The sequence below is a fragment of the Carlito syrichta genome, unplaced genomic scaffold (assembly GCF_000164805.1).
Source record: "Carlito syrichta isolate Samal-C Ts95f unplaced genomic scaffold, Tarsius_syrichta-2.0.1 Scaffold174567, whole genome shotgun sequence".
Lineage (NCBI taxonomy): Eukaryota > Metazoa > Chordata > Mammalia > Primates > Tarsiidae > Carlito > Carlito syrichta.
Genome location: NW_007118663.1, coordinates 18326 through 33096, shown reverse-complemented (window position 1 = coordinate 33096; position 14771 = coordinate 18326). Strand labels below are relative to the sequence as shown.

Sequence of the window (14771 nt, the reverse complement as noted above, 5' to 3'; positions counted from 1 at the left end):
TAAGGGATCATTGAAGCTACTGCACAATAACTCATTTTAAGCTGCCCAAAGAGAATCATTAATTAAGGAACTGCTTCTACATCCAGATCGGCATTAAAATATTATGTCTAAAATTTGCTTTTGTATCTTATGAGGAAAGGAATGGTTCAGAGAAAATGCATACAGAATGATTCAAGTATTGGAAAGTAGGAATTTGAGTTAGACGTGGTGTCTCACGCCTATAGTCTCAGCTACTCAGGAGGCAGAAGGATTGCTTGAGCCCAGGAGTTCAAGGTTGCACTCCAGTCTGTGTTACAGTGAGACCCTGTCTCCAAAAATAAAAGAAAGTAGGAATTTGCAAGAGGGGCTATTTATCAAATGCTATTTCTCTTTTATTTCCTGCTTTTAATATTGAGGCTTAGCAAATATTTAGTTTGTTGACATGCTTTACAGCCATTTCATTTTTCTCTCTATCAAGGTTTTAACAGATGTCCTACCTCCAGAAGTGTATCTGGTGTCTGCAGTCTGCAGGTCAGAATAGAAAGCTTCCTCAACTACTGTAATAGTAAGCCTAAAGGATATACAGTTAGGGTGACTCCAGGTCTAGAGTTTTCTACTAAAATGATAAATTTAAGCCTCTGGAAATTCACAAATGTTATTATTAACATAAATGAAAGTGAAAATGAAAAAATGTATAATATAAATGTCTTGAGTGGTCATAAGCAGAGTGACTTAGAATAGATAAACTCCTAAAATCCTTTTTATTATAACATTCTAAATTTTTAACACGGGAGCATATATTTAATAAGTAATAATGATATATTACACATAATAATTTGACATCTTTATAAATGTACACACTCATTCCACTTGAATTTTATAATCTCCTTCTGACTTGGGTAGGGCAGACATTACTCTGGCTGCCTGAAAGATAAAAAAGCTAAGGCACAAAGAGGAAAATGATTTGCCCAAAGGCACAGAATAATATGACATGAGACTATAACTAAGGTCTCTCTGTTCCCTTGCCTAATTTTTGTTTCTGACAGAATTTATTAGAGCCAGACAATTAATAGTTTCAGACTATAAGTCTGGTGGATGCTCATTCATAGCTAACTTGGATCAGACAATTTTGAAAGTTTTAAATTCTCTATTAACAAACAGCATTAGAATTTAGTGGCATTCTCTCTGGTAAAAAATGTTCAGAAAGGAACAAATAAAGTAAAATATCATATACTAAGAATGAAAGTAGTTATTGAAGAATTCATTTGAGGCAAATATGTGTTTACAAAATAGTCATTGTAGCATGGCTTGAAACTAAATGTTGTAGAAAGTTTAAATGTTTGTTAGTAGAAAACCCAAATAAAATATGATGCATCCACCATAAAAAAAGTATGGAACAGGATAATTTAGGTCTAAAAGTGTGGAGGAAGAAAGATGGCCATGATATATTTTTTATACTTGTAGGTAGTTTATAGTGTGTGTAGCATATATCTTCACAAACATACATACATGTACATATATAACATATATGTACAAAGTATTGTATCATAACCTGCATATTATAATACACAGGTATGCTCTCATTTTATATATTACATCTCTATATCTAGATATACAATAGATGTATATAATATATATTTATATCTATATCTAGTTCTGGAAAAATATACACCAAATTAATGGTAGTTACTTCTGGAGAGTAAGATTATAGAGGTATATGAGTGTAGGCAGATAACTTTTAGTTTGTTTTCTATACTTCTCTATTTGAAGTTCTTGCAATCAGTGAGTGCTACCATTACTATATTAAAATAAAATGTGAAGAGCATTATAAGTCTGCCATATAAATTGATTTAAGAAAAGTTTAAATATACTTTTTAAAAATAGAGCCAAAATAGATTATTATTAAAATAATACTGTTTAATAAGTTTCTGTAGTTATTTCTCCTTGACTTTTTGCTTTACATTGGCTGGAATGCGGATACAGTAGCTGGATAAGATATCTAAGACCATGTGGTGTAAGCCACAATTTGTGGAAGATAGTATAACAACTGATAGAGCAAGCCTGAGACGTGATATCATGAAGTTATATGAGCAATGCTTGGACTATTATGTGAGTGAAAAATATTATTTTACCATGTTTGAGCTAGTATTATTTTAGCCTCTTATAACAGCTAAAACTGTGTCCAGATTAATGCAGTATCCTATTCCACACAAAGTTCCAATATAACAACTTCTTCAGTTCTCATGGAAAATAGAGCAAACAATTTGCTCTATTGTTTGAAGCAAAGTGTTAGCTTAGCATGTTTTACTAAATACTTTTCTTCTTCCATACTTTCCGATCAATGTTATGACAAAAGTTTGTCTTCTAATGGAGTTTTCTATGAGTGCAAGAGCATGCTTACTAGATTACCATTGTTCAGTATCATGAACAGTTACATTTACTCAAACTAATATATTGCTTTTTGTGTCTTATGCATCAGTTTGATGAACTTAGTCTGAGTCTGCTACTGAGATGAGATTTCGTTCTTGCTGTGGTAACAAAAATATGAACTTAAAAAACTATATTAGGCTCAATTATAGCAAATTTATATGGTAATATTATATTCTGAGGCCTCCTGGCACAGTACAGAGTGCCATTAGCTACTCTTTCCATTTGACACATCTACACTGTCAAGAAGAAGAATTATGTCAAAAAGAGAATACTGAGCTGAATGGTCTTTAGGTTTTGACTAAAACATTCTTATGTTTTTAACTGTTAAAAAAACAAACAAACAGGATGGATTAAAATTACTTATGGACTAAGAAAATCTGAGACATTTTTCAAAAAAAGGATTTTTGCTTTTTTGTTTGTGAGCATGTATGTGTTTTTGTGGTGGTAGTGTGCATATGTGAGGGGGATTGGATTAAACACTAATCACTCTGGTGAGCTATCATCTCACAGAGTCATGATGAGTAAAATCAACTGTGTGACTTAGTTTTATAAATAATATAGCACAGTATAAGCCATTATTTCATATCAATTCACAATATTGCGACTGCCACAACAAAGACTTTTCCCCCTTTTCAAGTAATAAATCTTAGGAAAATATCAACTCTATTTTAATACAAAAGATCTATTTTATTGAGCAAGAAACACTACTCTCATGAGAAATGGATGGCAGCTGTCATCATGTAATTATGACCGGCTGTATACATTTTTGAACCTAGTTCTCTTTATTTTTCAATTATTTCATATTTTTAAGCCTAATCTGACTACCTGAAAAATGCAAATTTAAGTAATTGACTGTTCAGATACCAAAAGAATTATTTACAAAAATATTTACAAAGCTCTACAATTCAGTGAGACTCTTCCAAAGTCATTGGTTTATAAGGTCTTGAAAGAAAGAAGTAGGTGAGGGACAGCTAGTCACAATAATTCTAACACACACAACAACAGAGACCTGAAGACATGATTATAACTTCACTACTCATTTACAAAAAACCTACAGTATGTGATCCTGATAACACGTTTTCTCTTTTGTCAGTTTGATAAAAGTGTACCATGTCAATGGTTTTTAGATTGTGATTTGGTGATTGTTTCAGCACTGATTGTCAATGACCTGTATGTCAGCTGACACAGTTAAATCAGAAATTAGCATGCAGTCTCCTAAAATGCCAGACTCATGGACCCTTTGTACAAGAGAGATATAATAGAACCCGCATGATACCCCCATTAAAAAATGAAACATGTGATATTAACTAAAAACAGGAACACATCAGCAAATGTGCCTGAGGAAGTGTATGGTATTTAACTCCTAAACATTAATTTTATTGTGTTGTATAAGGAACTAATTAACTGAGAGTTTCCTTTTTTATTGGAAACGGAAATACTGTTCAGAAAACTGATGAAGAGTAAATACAGCATATTTTAGATTTATTAAGCTTGGATCATCAACTTCTATTTATTTAAGCTAATCTCATAAGGCAATTAAATATTTCAATCAGTAACTTTATATGACTATTTTATTAGCACATTTCTGAAAAGTTAATCAGTGTGTTAAAATGCAGAATGAGAGTGTGAATATATTTCTAGTTATATACAGCCAAAACAGTGACTAAATACATTTCCTAAAAATCATACGATCTTTTCCAACATAAACTCTGATAAAAAGATAAGTGGAAAATGACAACAGAAAAAAGTTTAAAGTTTGATCACTATATTTAAAACAGGGTTAAGGATGTATCAAATCAAACAATCGTTTCCATTAGCAATGTAATACTTTTCTGCAAACAGTTATTATTTTCCTCAGTCAGAGGAAGCCTTATTCAGGTGTGCCAGAGTGATTTTGATCCTAACTCAAACAGAATAAGTAATATCCATAAGATAGGAAATATAATTAAATGCTGGGTGTGGTTTTAGAATTTTTTTTTTTTGAAACAAGATCTATGTTTTGCTGGCTTTATATTATCTTAGTATTTATCATTTATACATAACCTAGTAAGACAGACACAGTGTTGGGTACTGTTTCATATATAATCTTATTTAATATTTGTAACAATTCAGTAAAGTGGGTCTTATTAATTCATTATGTAGATGAGGAAACTGAAGTTTAGTAACTTGCATAAGGAAATCAAAGTAGCAGAATGCGGTAAAATGTCATTCCAAGTCTAGACTCTCTCATTCCAAGTACCTCTTTATTTGTAGTTGCCTATTTGAGATTGGGTTAATCAAATCAAAACAAATAAAAAAAAACCACTTGAAATCATATAGACAAAAGAATCAGTCGGTATAGACACAGATGAGTGAATTAGCAGATTATCTTTATAATATTACACATAGTCCTGTAAGTGCAAAACAAATTTTGTTATATATTCTGTTCTTCAATTGGCAACATGATAGGCGAACAACAATAAATGGCAATTTTTTTTAAAAAAGGCACAGTAATTTAAAAAAATGAACATATACTAAATTAGGTCAAAAGTCCCCAAACTTTCTTGGATTAAGTTGCCATCAGTGGCTCAACAATTGTTTTCATGGCACCATTAGGACAAAAGAAATATCCAACCACTGGATTTTATTAAGTAGTAAAGTCCGAACAACCTATGTATGGCAGTTTACACAGTATCTGATAGATGCCTCTATGTTTTCTTTGAAATTTAAAAGATAATCCCGTGTGTCCCTATGAATGAACTACAGCACCCAGGGATCCTTGGCTCACAGATGCACATACCTGAATATAGGAAAGGACTCAGATACAGAGTATTTGTATGACACATTCAATTTGACACTATGGGATAACTTATCAATCCAGTTCTTTACAACTGTCTGTTTTATACTATGTACAGAAAATGGGTTATTTTACTAAATTTTACCATTTCTGCAGATTTTTAAATTTCTACATAAAATGTTCTCCCATCAAAATTTCTAAAGCATCTAACTATTAAATTATATAACTAGAGATCTTACACCCAAACAGAAAGGAGAGAGGCAGAGGACTTTAGTCATTAGTAAAAGAGAAGCCTTTACACCTCTTATTTCTGCCTCTAAAATATGTACTCTGAAGAAACAGAAGTGAACCTGACTGTGGCATGGGAGGAAGCTGCGTGTTTCAGAAAGAGGACTGCAGTGGAGTCAGACCAAGTGTCACTGACCGAACTTATGGCTTTCAACCGCCTTATCTCAAAAGTCTCTCTCAAGTCTAAAATGTTAGGCTAACACCAACAAGTGAATTCAAAAATAGAATTTTTTCTAAGATGAGCAAACATAAAATTAATGTCTTCAAGAAAACATAAAACTGTTCTGCAGATGTCAAAGGCATTTAAATTTTATTTCAAAAATGTGTACCTGCCTTAAGCTTCACAGCTCACATGTTGAAGTCTCTGATTCAAAGGACACTACTCAGCTTTTCCACATTTTTTTTTTCCTTAGTGTACTGGTCTCTGAATGAAGTTGACTGATTAAACAAGTGTTTTTACATAATTATTTTCAAGTTCTCTATTTATTATATTTATATTGAAATGATTCCATTTTATTTATTATTTTCACCTCCTGAGAAATCTGCAAGTATTTTCAGGTTTTAAGAAATAAGTGGCCACGCTCGGTGCCTCAGTCTGTAATCCTAGCACTTTGGGAAGCTGAAGCGAGTGGATTGTCTGAGCTCACAGGTTCGACACCAGGACCGGGCAACTTGGGCGAGACCTTGTCTCTACAATAAATAAAAAATTATCCAGGCAGGTAGTGCACGCCTGTAGTTCTGGCTACTTGGAAGGCTGAGGCGGAAGGATCGCTGGAGCCTAGCAAGTCAACACTGGAGTGGTCATGCGTGTGCTACTTACACTCCAGCCTAGGCAACAGAGTGAGACTCCAACTCAAAAAAAAAAAAAAAAGAAAAGAAAGAAAGAAAGAAGGAGAAGCAATAACTAGATATGGATCCATGAAGACATGTGGTTTCATGCTTGATTTTATAAATACCAAATGCCAAAACAGAATCTGAGATTCTGGTAACAATACATCAATATTTGTGAACAGATCTACATATTCATGATTAAGAGTGGACGACAATATTCTTTAAAGTTTTTTCTATCTATCTGTTTGCTCTGAAGTGTCTGGCTGTGCTGCTATTCATTTCTTACTATACTGCTTGATAATGTGCACTCTAGCACTTAAGAGAGGCTCAGCAACTATATTTTGTCTGTCTACATTCCATACCTTGATTCTACTATTAAATTTCTTAAAGAGAAAATACCTTTACATCCAACTAAAAGCTTCTTTTTCAGAAAACAGAAGATGTTAACTCAATCTACAGTAGTTAGTTTCCTCAACTTGTGTTTTTATTTTATTTTTTCCCCATTGAGAATGTTAAAGTTTCTGATTTGGGTCCATCAATATCTACATTTATATTATCAAGATATATAGTCTAAACAGGAAAACTTATTATCAGCGTGTTCTGTGAATGAATTGGTGAAAAGCATCTGAATTTCTAAAAGCAACAAATAGTGTATCTTTCATATTTGCTTGAAACTGAAATCAAGATGGATTGGTCAGTCTCATTAAGAACTCATTGAAAACTATGTAATATCACTTAAATCAGGGTATCCAATCCCCAGACCATGGCCCATTTATAACACCACTCCCCATCTCTTACATTACGGCCTGAGCTCCACTTACTGTCAGATAAGCTGCAGCATTAGATTCTCATAGGAGCATGAACCCTATTGTGAACTGCACATGTGAGGGATCTAGGTTGGTTGTGCCTTATGAGAATTTAATGCCTGATGATCTGAGGAGGAGCTGAGGTGGTGATGCTGGGGAGCAGCTGCAAATACAGATTAACATTAGCAGTGAGGTTTGACTACACAGAGACCATAATAAATCAATTGCTTGCAGATTCATATAAAAACCCTGTCAGTGAGTGGCAAGTCAGTTATGTACTTCAATTGTACAGCTGCATCTGGTGGCAGACTTTAACTCAGAATCTGACACTTATTTTAGTCTGTGTGTGGCCTGCCCATTATTTTATTACCACTTCCACCCACGCCTCTTTTTTAAATGATGAGCTGTATAACTGTTTTGTTATATCTTACAATGTCATAATAATAAAGTGCACAATAAATGTTATGTGCTTGAATCATCCCAAAACCATCCTTCCCTGGTCCATGGAAAAATTGTCTTCCACGAAACCAGTCCCTGATGCCAAAAAGGTTGGGAAGCACTGATTTAAACTGATTGGCAAACAGAAAAGTCACAAATTGTTGACAGTTAAGAAGTGAATAAGATAGAAAGTCCCACAGAAGAGAGGAGATGGCATGATTTCTTTCCCTATCTCTATTCCTTTCCTGAAATGTGACTAGGGAGGACTTGGTCTGGACTATTTATCACTTCCCCCCAGCTCCTCCTTCAAACTGACTCAAAGTACTAGAGTGTCAACGAGGGTGGTGCTTTCTTTTGTTACTGACTTCTGCTTAGTTCTAGAGTTTGGCATGATGCCAGTTTCAAGCTTGCCAGCAGTTGTAGAAGCTTTATTCTATTTTATTTCCAAGGTTACAAAAGAAGTAATATCATTTATAACTTTAAGCACTGAAGGTAGGACTATCAAGTGGTTAATATATCAACAATTTTAAAAGGGAAAAATCGCTCCACGCCACATTGCATTCACACTGAACACATTTAGTATGCCAACTCTGTCAAATGGGAGTGAGGTAGAGGTGTTCTTGACCTTTTCCAGGTCTACAATTATGCTATTGTTCATATTCAATGTAGTTTTCTCTTCAGTGCAATATTTGTTAATGGCACTTAAAAAAACTTTTTTTTTTTTTTAAAAACAGAACTAGTCTATATGTATATATTGCAGGTGCAGTCTGAGGCAACTAATGATTTTTAAAGTGTCTTTTTTTTTTTCCATTTTAGTAACCAAGGTTACTAAAAACACATTGGTGGCATGTGTTTAATGTGAAAAGTAATTCCTTAGGAAAGTGGAAACAAAACAAAAAACCTTTTATGATTAAAAAAAAATCAGAGTAGCAACAGGATTTAAAGTTCTATTCTTAGAATTTAAATTATTCTCAGAGGTCAAAATATTTAGAATAAATATAGTCCTTAATTATAAAGAGAAAGTTGGTATGTCTGGATGAATCAATGATCTACAAAGGTAGAATTATGGAGAAAATAATATTAAATCGCCAAATTAAGAGTCCAGAGTTAGAACACCATTTTAAAACACAGAAAACCAAACTCAAGAGAAAGATTTGCAAAAGCAGTATAAAAACTTCAAAGAGCAAAGCACCATACCAAGTGTGAATCTTTAAATTTTGAGTTCAGATCACTATTATCTTAACTTCAGAGCTGCAGTCCACATCATTGCTATACTCATCTCAAATGGCTTTGTATGTTTAAGAAACTACAACCCATTTCTCTTCAACATGATATACAGACAGGTTTAAAGACTAGGAATAATTGCTAAAATTCCCGATGTGAAAACTCGAAATATCACCTAACAGGAAATGTAGAACTCATTTCTAGTAATGTTAGACAGTTTCTCAAATGCAATAAATACTAAAGTAATGTGCAATGTTAATGGGACAATTTATTAACATATATATAAGCTGAAATCCACTGGAATTTAAAAATAATATTCTCTATAAATATCTATAATATTTCACTATTTTTTCCAGTTCTATTTTTATCATTGAAAATATTTCAGTAAATTTGCTTTCTCTATATTCTTTCTGGCCATGATAATGACATTCCAGAAGATGTTTAGCTTAGCAATTTAGACCCTTTTAGGAATATTAGTTATTATTTTTATCTTACAGAATAGAGTTGGCATTTTGACTACTTAAATTCTTATAAATGAAATATTCATTTGTTTCCAAAATTAACAATGTGCAATTTAGATTTGTGTAAAAAAAGAAAAAAGTATAAAATCACAGACACCTAAAATTAATAAGTAGCATAAAGTTATCTTGGTATAACTTTTCACTCAAGACAAAAAATGCCCTCTGTATTGATTGTAGTGTGTTCATTCATTCAGTCATTCAAAAGTGTTAAATGTTGTACTATAAGTTGAGATTTAACAGTGAATAAGACAGAATCAACAACTGCTCTCACAGAGCTCACAGCACAATTAGAGTATAAGATCCAATGGAAACAGAAGGGAACCTCACTTAGGTCAGGCAAGTGCTCCCTAATCTGAGTTGAAAGAGATTCAGAACATGAAGGAGAGTGAATGTGGATGATGTGAGTCCAGAGTCAAGAAAGAAAATGGTTGAGGCCAAGAACTAAAAAGACTAGTGAGAAATTAGGCTGTAAATATAGGGAGCAGAGAAGTAACAGAAGGCCCTCTAATTCACATCAGGAAATTTAGGTTTATCTTACTGGGCAATGAAAAACTATAGAAAAGTATATTCCTATGTCATCTATGCAAAAAGTAAAATGAATCCCTAAATTACATTCATATTTTAAGACTATACTGGAAATAGAAGCTATAAAACTAAATAATAAAGAGCAAATATTGGCATGAGAAACACAGACATAATTTAAGGTCGTTTAAATACCAACACAAACACTTTTCTACACTTTTTGTGTGTGCTTCCTCTTTAAAATAAAAAATGGTATATGGTGATCTCACCTCTTGGAGTGGCAGTAATATTAAATTACCTAATTTAAAGGCGTTCCCTCCACCCGTTCCCAAATAAAAAATCAATGGTACTTACTACATCCAGCCTTATAGCTGAAGCCTGGAGGAAGAAGGAATCCTTGCTGGGCAGCTGCAGCCAGTGTCCGTTGATCAGGAGGGAATACGGGAATCATTAATGGAGGCAGCTGACCTTGAACCTGCTGAACGTGATAGAGCGAATCAAAGAGAAGAAGTTCTGATGCTCCACGCTTCTCCCACCCTCCTTATTTCATGATCTAAAAAATCATTTATTTATTTATTTATTTACTCATTCAAAACACTGGCATATTCGCTTGCTAAAACACTTAGCTTGAGGACATACCTTGGGACTAACTTAGAAGAAAACAGAAAATCCTAAAGTTGGAAGGTAGTAAGTTCAACCTCTCACCTGGTGAATACTTTCCCTATGCTATATCTTTGACAGTGATGAAAACAGCACCACTTTGTATGATAAGCGCTTTTTTTGTTGCACTAATGTAACAGTTAAAAATTCACCCCATAGAATGAACTGAAATCTTCTGTCGACCCCACCTGTTAGGACTAATTCTGCCTTCTGAAACAAAGCTAACTTTGGATCATTTTATACATAAATAGCTCTTCGTTATTTGAGGGTAAATTCTCAAGTTCACTCATAATACTGAAATTGTAAAATTATGGAATATAGTAATAGGTCTGAAAGAAATCTTTGAGAACAACGAAAACTTTCCCCTTTCTTTGTAAAGAGATAACTGGTGTCAGAAGAACTGACCTATGACCAGAGGATTAGTCAAAACTGGGTTGAGACTAGACTCTTGAATCCTGCTACAGCCCCTCTGTTCTACAACTTTGTCTTTGTCTCTTTCTTTGAAACATTTGAGTCACTCCTCAAACTACATGACCTCTATTTTGGTTGCCATCTTTAGAATATACTCTAACTTGCGCTTTGGCCCCCTCCCCTACCTTGGGGAGGTGAATCTCCTCTCTCTCCCTCCAATTTACTTTCTAAATAAAATATATTTTCCAATCTAAAAAAAAATGAATATCCTCTAGCTTGATAGTCCCATTATCAGACTATGGTTCATATAAGTTAATAAATAATCCAGTACAATAGAACCCTATCTTCTTTGAACTAAACAGGAATTTATAGAAGTAAAATGTAATGTAGTCATTTGTGCAGGTATGTCACATTATTAAATGATGTAGAGGTTGTCATTAACCAAAATACCTAGACTTATTTTTTTCAAATAAATGCTTAAGAACAACCTTCCTGGCAAACATTATTGATTAATGTTTGTCACTGAATATATGGACGAGAATTTAGAATCAGGTCAAATATTATAATCTGATTCTTTATTCTCCTTCTCGAACCTTCCCATACATTACATGAAATTTTGGAAAATAATTAATAAATATGTACAATGTGCAAGATACTGAGCTAGGTAGTAGGGATATTATAGTAAACAAGAAAGTCAGAATCCCAAGTCTATGAAGTTTTGATTATAGTTGGGTGCGCGCGGGGTGGGGGGGGGAACACGAATACACAAAAATAATTACGTATTCATTTAGTCACCAATCCCAAAAACAGCTCATAAATGTCTCTCAGATCTGTGTTCCTGTTTTTCACTTTCATTATCCATTCCTAGGATTTTTATGATTCTTATAGTTCTCATCATTTCTCACTTTAAAATCCAACTTCAGTTTCTCCTTTATTTCATCTTCCACAGTAAGCCTCAGAGTTGATTCTGAGAATTTGGCAGGTAAATATCGTGGGCAGTGAGGACTGAGAGAAGAAAAAAGGGAAGGAGAGGGATAAGGAAAGGGAGACAGAGAGAGAAGAGCACTATATAAATGGAAGCTCTGCCAGGAGCAGGAGGCCAAGGCAGGAGGATAACTGGAGCCCAAGAGTTTAAGACCAGCCCGGGCAACATACCAAGACCTCGTCTTTACAAAAAAAAAAAAAAAATTACATGGGCATGATAATGCACACCTATAGTCCCAGCTACTCGGGAGGCAGAGGCAGGAGGATCGATTGAGCCCAGGAGTTTGAAGCTACAGTGAACTATGATAGTCACTGCACTTCAGCCTAGATGACAGAGGAAGACACTGACTAAAAAATAAAATAAAATAAAATAAATAGGTCTGTTTTCAGTAATAACTCCAAATTGGAAAACAACTCTTTTGCCAAAAGGATTTTAAACCTATCACTGCCACCAGAGTGAAACTACAAAAGAAATGACAATAGCCAGGGAAACAAAGAGACAGTGTCTTCAGGTTGGAGTAGAATAATTTTTGGAGCATATTGAAATAAAAAAACTGCATGAAGAAACCAACTGATTAAAAACTCAAGGAATTTATAGAGACTGCATATTGAGCTAGCACATAGGAATAAGTGGCTTAAAAGAAGAGGCAGACATCCCAAGATAAAACAGCATGGAGACTAGCTCAGTGTGAGAAGAGATGCAGACCAGAATAACAAGAAAGAAGCAAACAACAAACCAATCATTCAGGTTAAGAGTCATCACTAGCTACTATATATTCTTTATATTTCATCATTTGTAAGATACTATATTTTATATAGCACATCTCCTTTCTAACATGCTATTCGTTATAAGAGGTATCATACATTTAATAAGAGCATTTTGAAGTGATGAAGAAAATGATTCTCAAATGAAGCATATATAAGGGCTATAAGAGGCATCTGGATTTCAGATACATTAAAATTTGCAAAAAAATTTACAGAACTGCAGAAACGAAAAGTTCTTGTTTTACTGCAGTCGTTCTCAAACTTGAATGCATATTTGAAATACCTGGTAGGCTTTGAAACATCCCAATGTTTCCAGACCAAGTAAATCTGAATCTCTAGGGGTGAGACCTGGCCATCAGCATTTTTTAAAGCTCCTCTGATCATTTCAGTAATCATCCAGGTTTGAGAAGCAGTTTAAAAGATACTTTCAATCACTGTCAACACATCTTTTTGTCTTTTATAAAGCACTTTTAGGTATGTAAGTAGTAGAAAGTGAAACTCTGCCTTTTACAGGTTCTGGTGCCCACCAGGATAAAATCAGATATTAAGCCAAGTTCCTCCCAAAATTCTTCTAAATGAGTCTTGTATCTATATTTTATATACTCCTCTTGTTTAAAAATTTGTGATGGTTTGTTTCTACGTGGAAATTAGTGACCAAATCCTTCAGCATGACGTTCAAGATTCCTCATAATTTGTTCCCAGTCTCTCTCTCTAGACATTTCTGCTGCCCTCCATTACATGTCCTGTACTCTTGCCCCAATGAATCACGAAGAGTTCCTTGCATACTTTCTGTTCTTCCATGTTTGCATGTGTTCAATAGTATTTTCCCCTGTTTTAAATGATTTATCTTTTCCTTTTCTTCCTGGAAAAATTCTATTCATTCTTCAAAGGTTTTTGAGACCCACATGTCTTTGCTTTTGAAGCACTTCTTTCTTATGCCAACTTTCAGGCAGGAAGAACTGTTACTTCTTTTAATTTCATGAAGTGAGTACAATACTCAGTATATAGATTAATGGTTACTTATGTTACATTGAGTCTTCCCTATCACCTATGAGTTTGTTTAGAAAAAAACCTGTAACTTATTTTTGATTGTATTTTGAGAACTCAGAAGCTGAAACTATTATAGGTAGCAACAATTCATAAAGAAAAAAGCTGAATGAATTATATTTATATTGTCCCATCATCTTCATGTCCTCATTCCAAATGTTCACAAGAGGACTGTGAACAACTTAGTTATTTAATAACCAGAAAGGAATACAGTTTCACATGAGAAGAACTGCAGGATAAAGAACCAGTTGTTCTGTTTCTCTTAAGCCAAGGTTAAATGGTCTTATACATTATGATATATACCTGATTTTTGTAATAATGCATGCTTGAAGAAATAGAGAGGTAGTTCAGAAATAACAGAAATCACACACCTCTGTAATGGACAAATATCCCTGTCTTCTCTCACATTCTAATATCATGTTATTTTCATTATTATAGCCTTGCACTAGGTTTTAATAATAGGTAAAGGGTATTCTATATTACTATTTTCTGAGTATTACCAGTTTTTTCATATCTATTTTTCCATATTATCTTTAGAATATGGAATTTCTATTTGTATTGATTAACGTGATATCTTGATGGCCAAATGTAGTTTATGTCTTTCAATTTATTCAAGTTTTCATTTGCTTCATATAACTCTTGTAATTTTATTTTATTTTATTTTTACGTCTAAGGTATTAAAAAAAATTTTTATTGCCATTATATAGGGAAAGTATTCCTGATTATATTGTTTAATTTGTTGTTGTTTATACTTAAGGCACACTTGTATATATCAGGTTTTAGCATGATAATTCATTTATACTTTAATAGTTTTATAATATTTTTTCCAGAAAAAAAATTGTATTTTAAAAAATAAGTTGCAATGAAATCTGGACTTTTATTAAATCTGTATCTTTTAAACTTTTGTCTTTTATGGATTAAATTATTGAAATACATTTTGTTTTAGTATTATAATTTGTTTCAGTGTCAAAATTTTTCAAGATTCACATTTAAAGAGTGACATAGAATTTTAAAACTGAGAAAGACCCTAGAGATAATCAGAGTCAGCACATCATCCTACTGATGAAGACGTAGCTTGGCCAAATAAAT

At 33.4% G+C, this 14771-nt stretch overlaps 1 protein-coding gene across 1 annotated transcript in view; it reads right to left on the bottom strand.

Annotated features, from left to right (window-relative positions):
* The window catches only part of SOX5 (SRY-box 5), a 133231-nt gene extending 122924 nt beyond the window's left edge, over positions 1 to 10307 (bottom strand). The window contains exon 1 of the mRNA XM_008051465.2: positions 10170 to 10307. Coding sequence (XP_008049656.1) covers positions 10170 to 10266 — 97 coding nt within the window. The 5' untranslated portion in view covers positions 10267 to 10307. The remainder of the gene's footprint in view (positions 1 to 10169) is intronic.
* Between the last annotated feature and the right edge of the window lie 4464 nt (positions 10308 to 14771).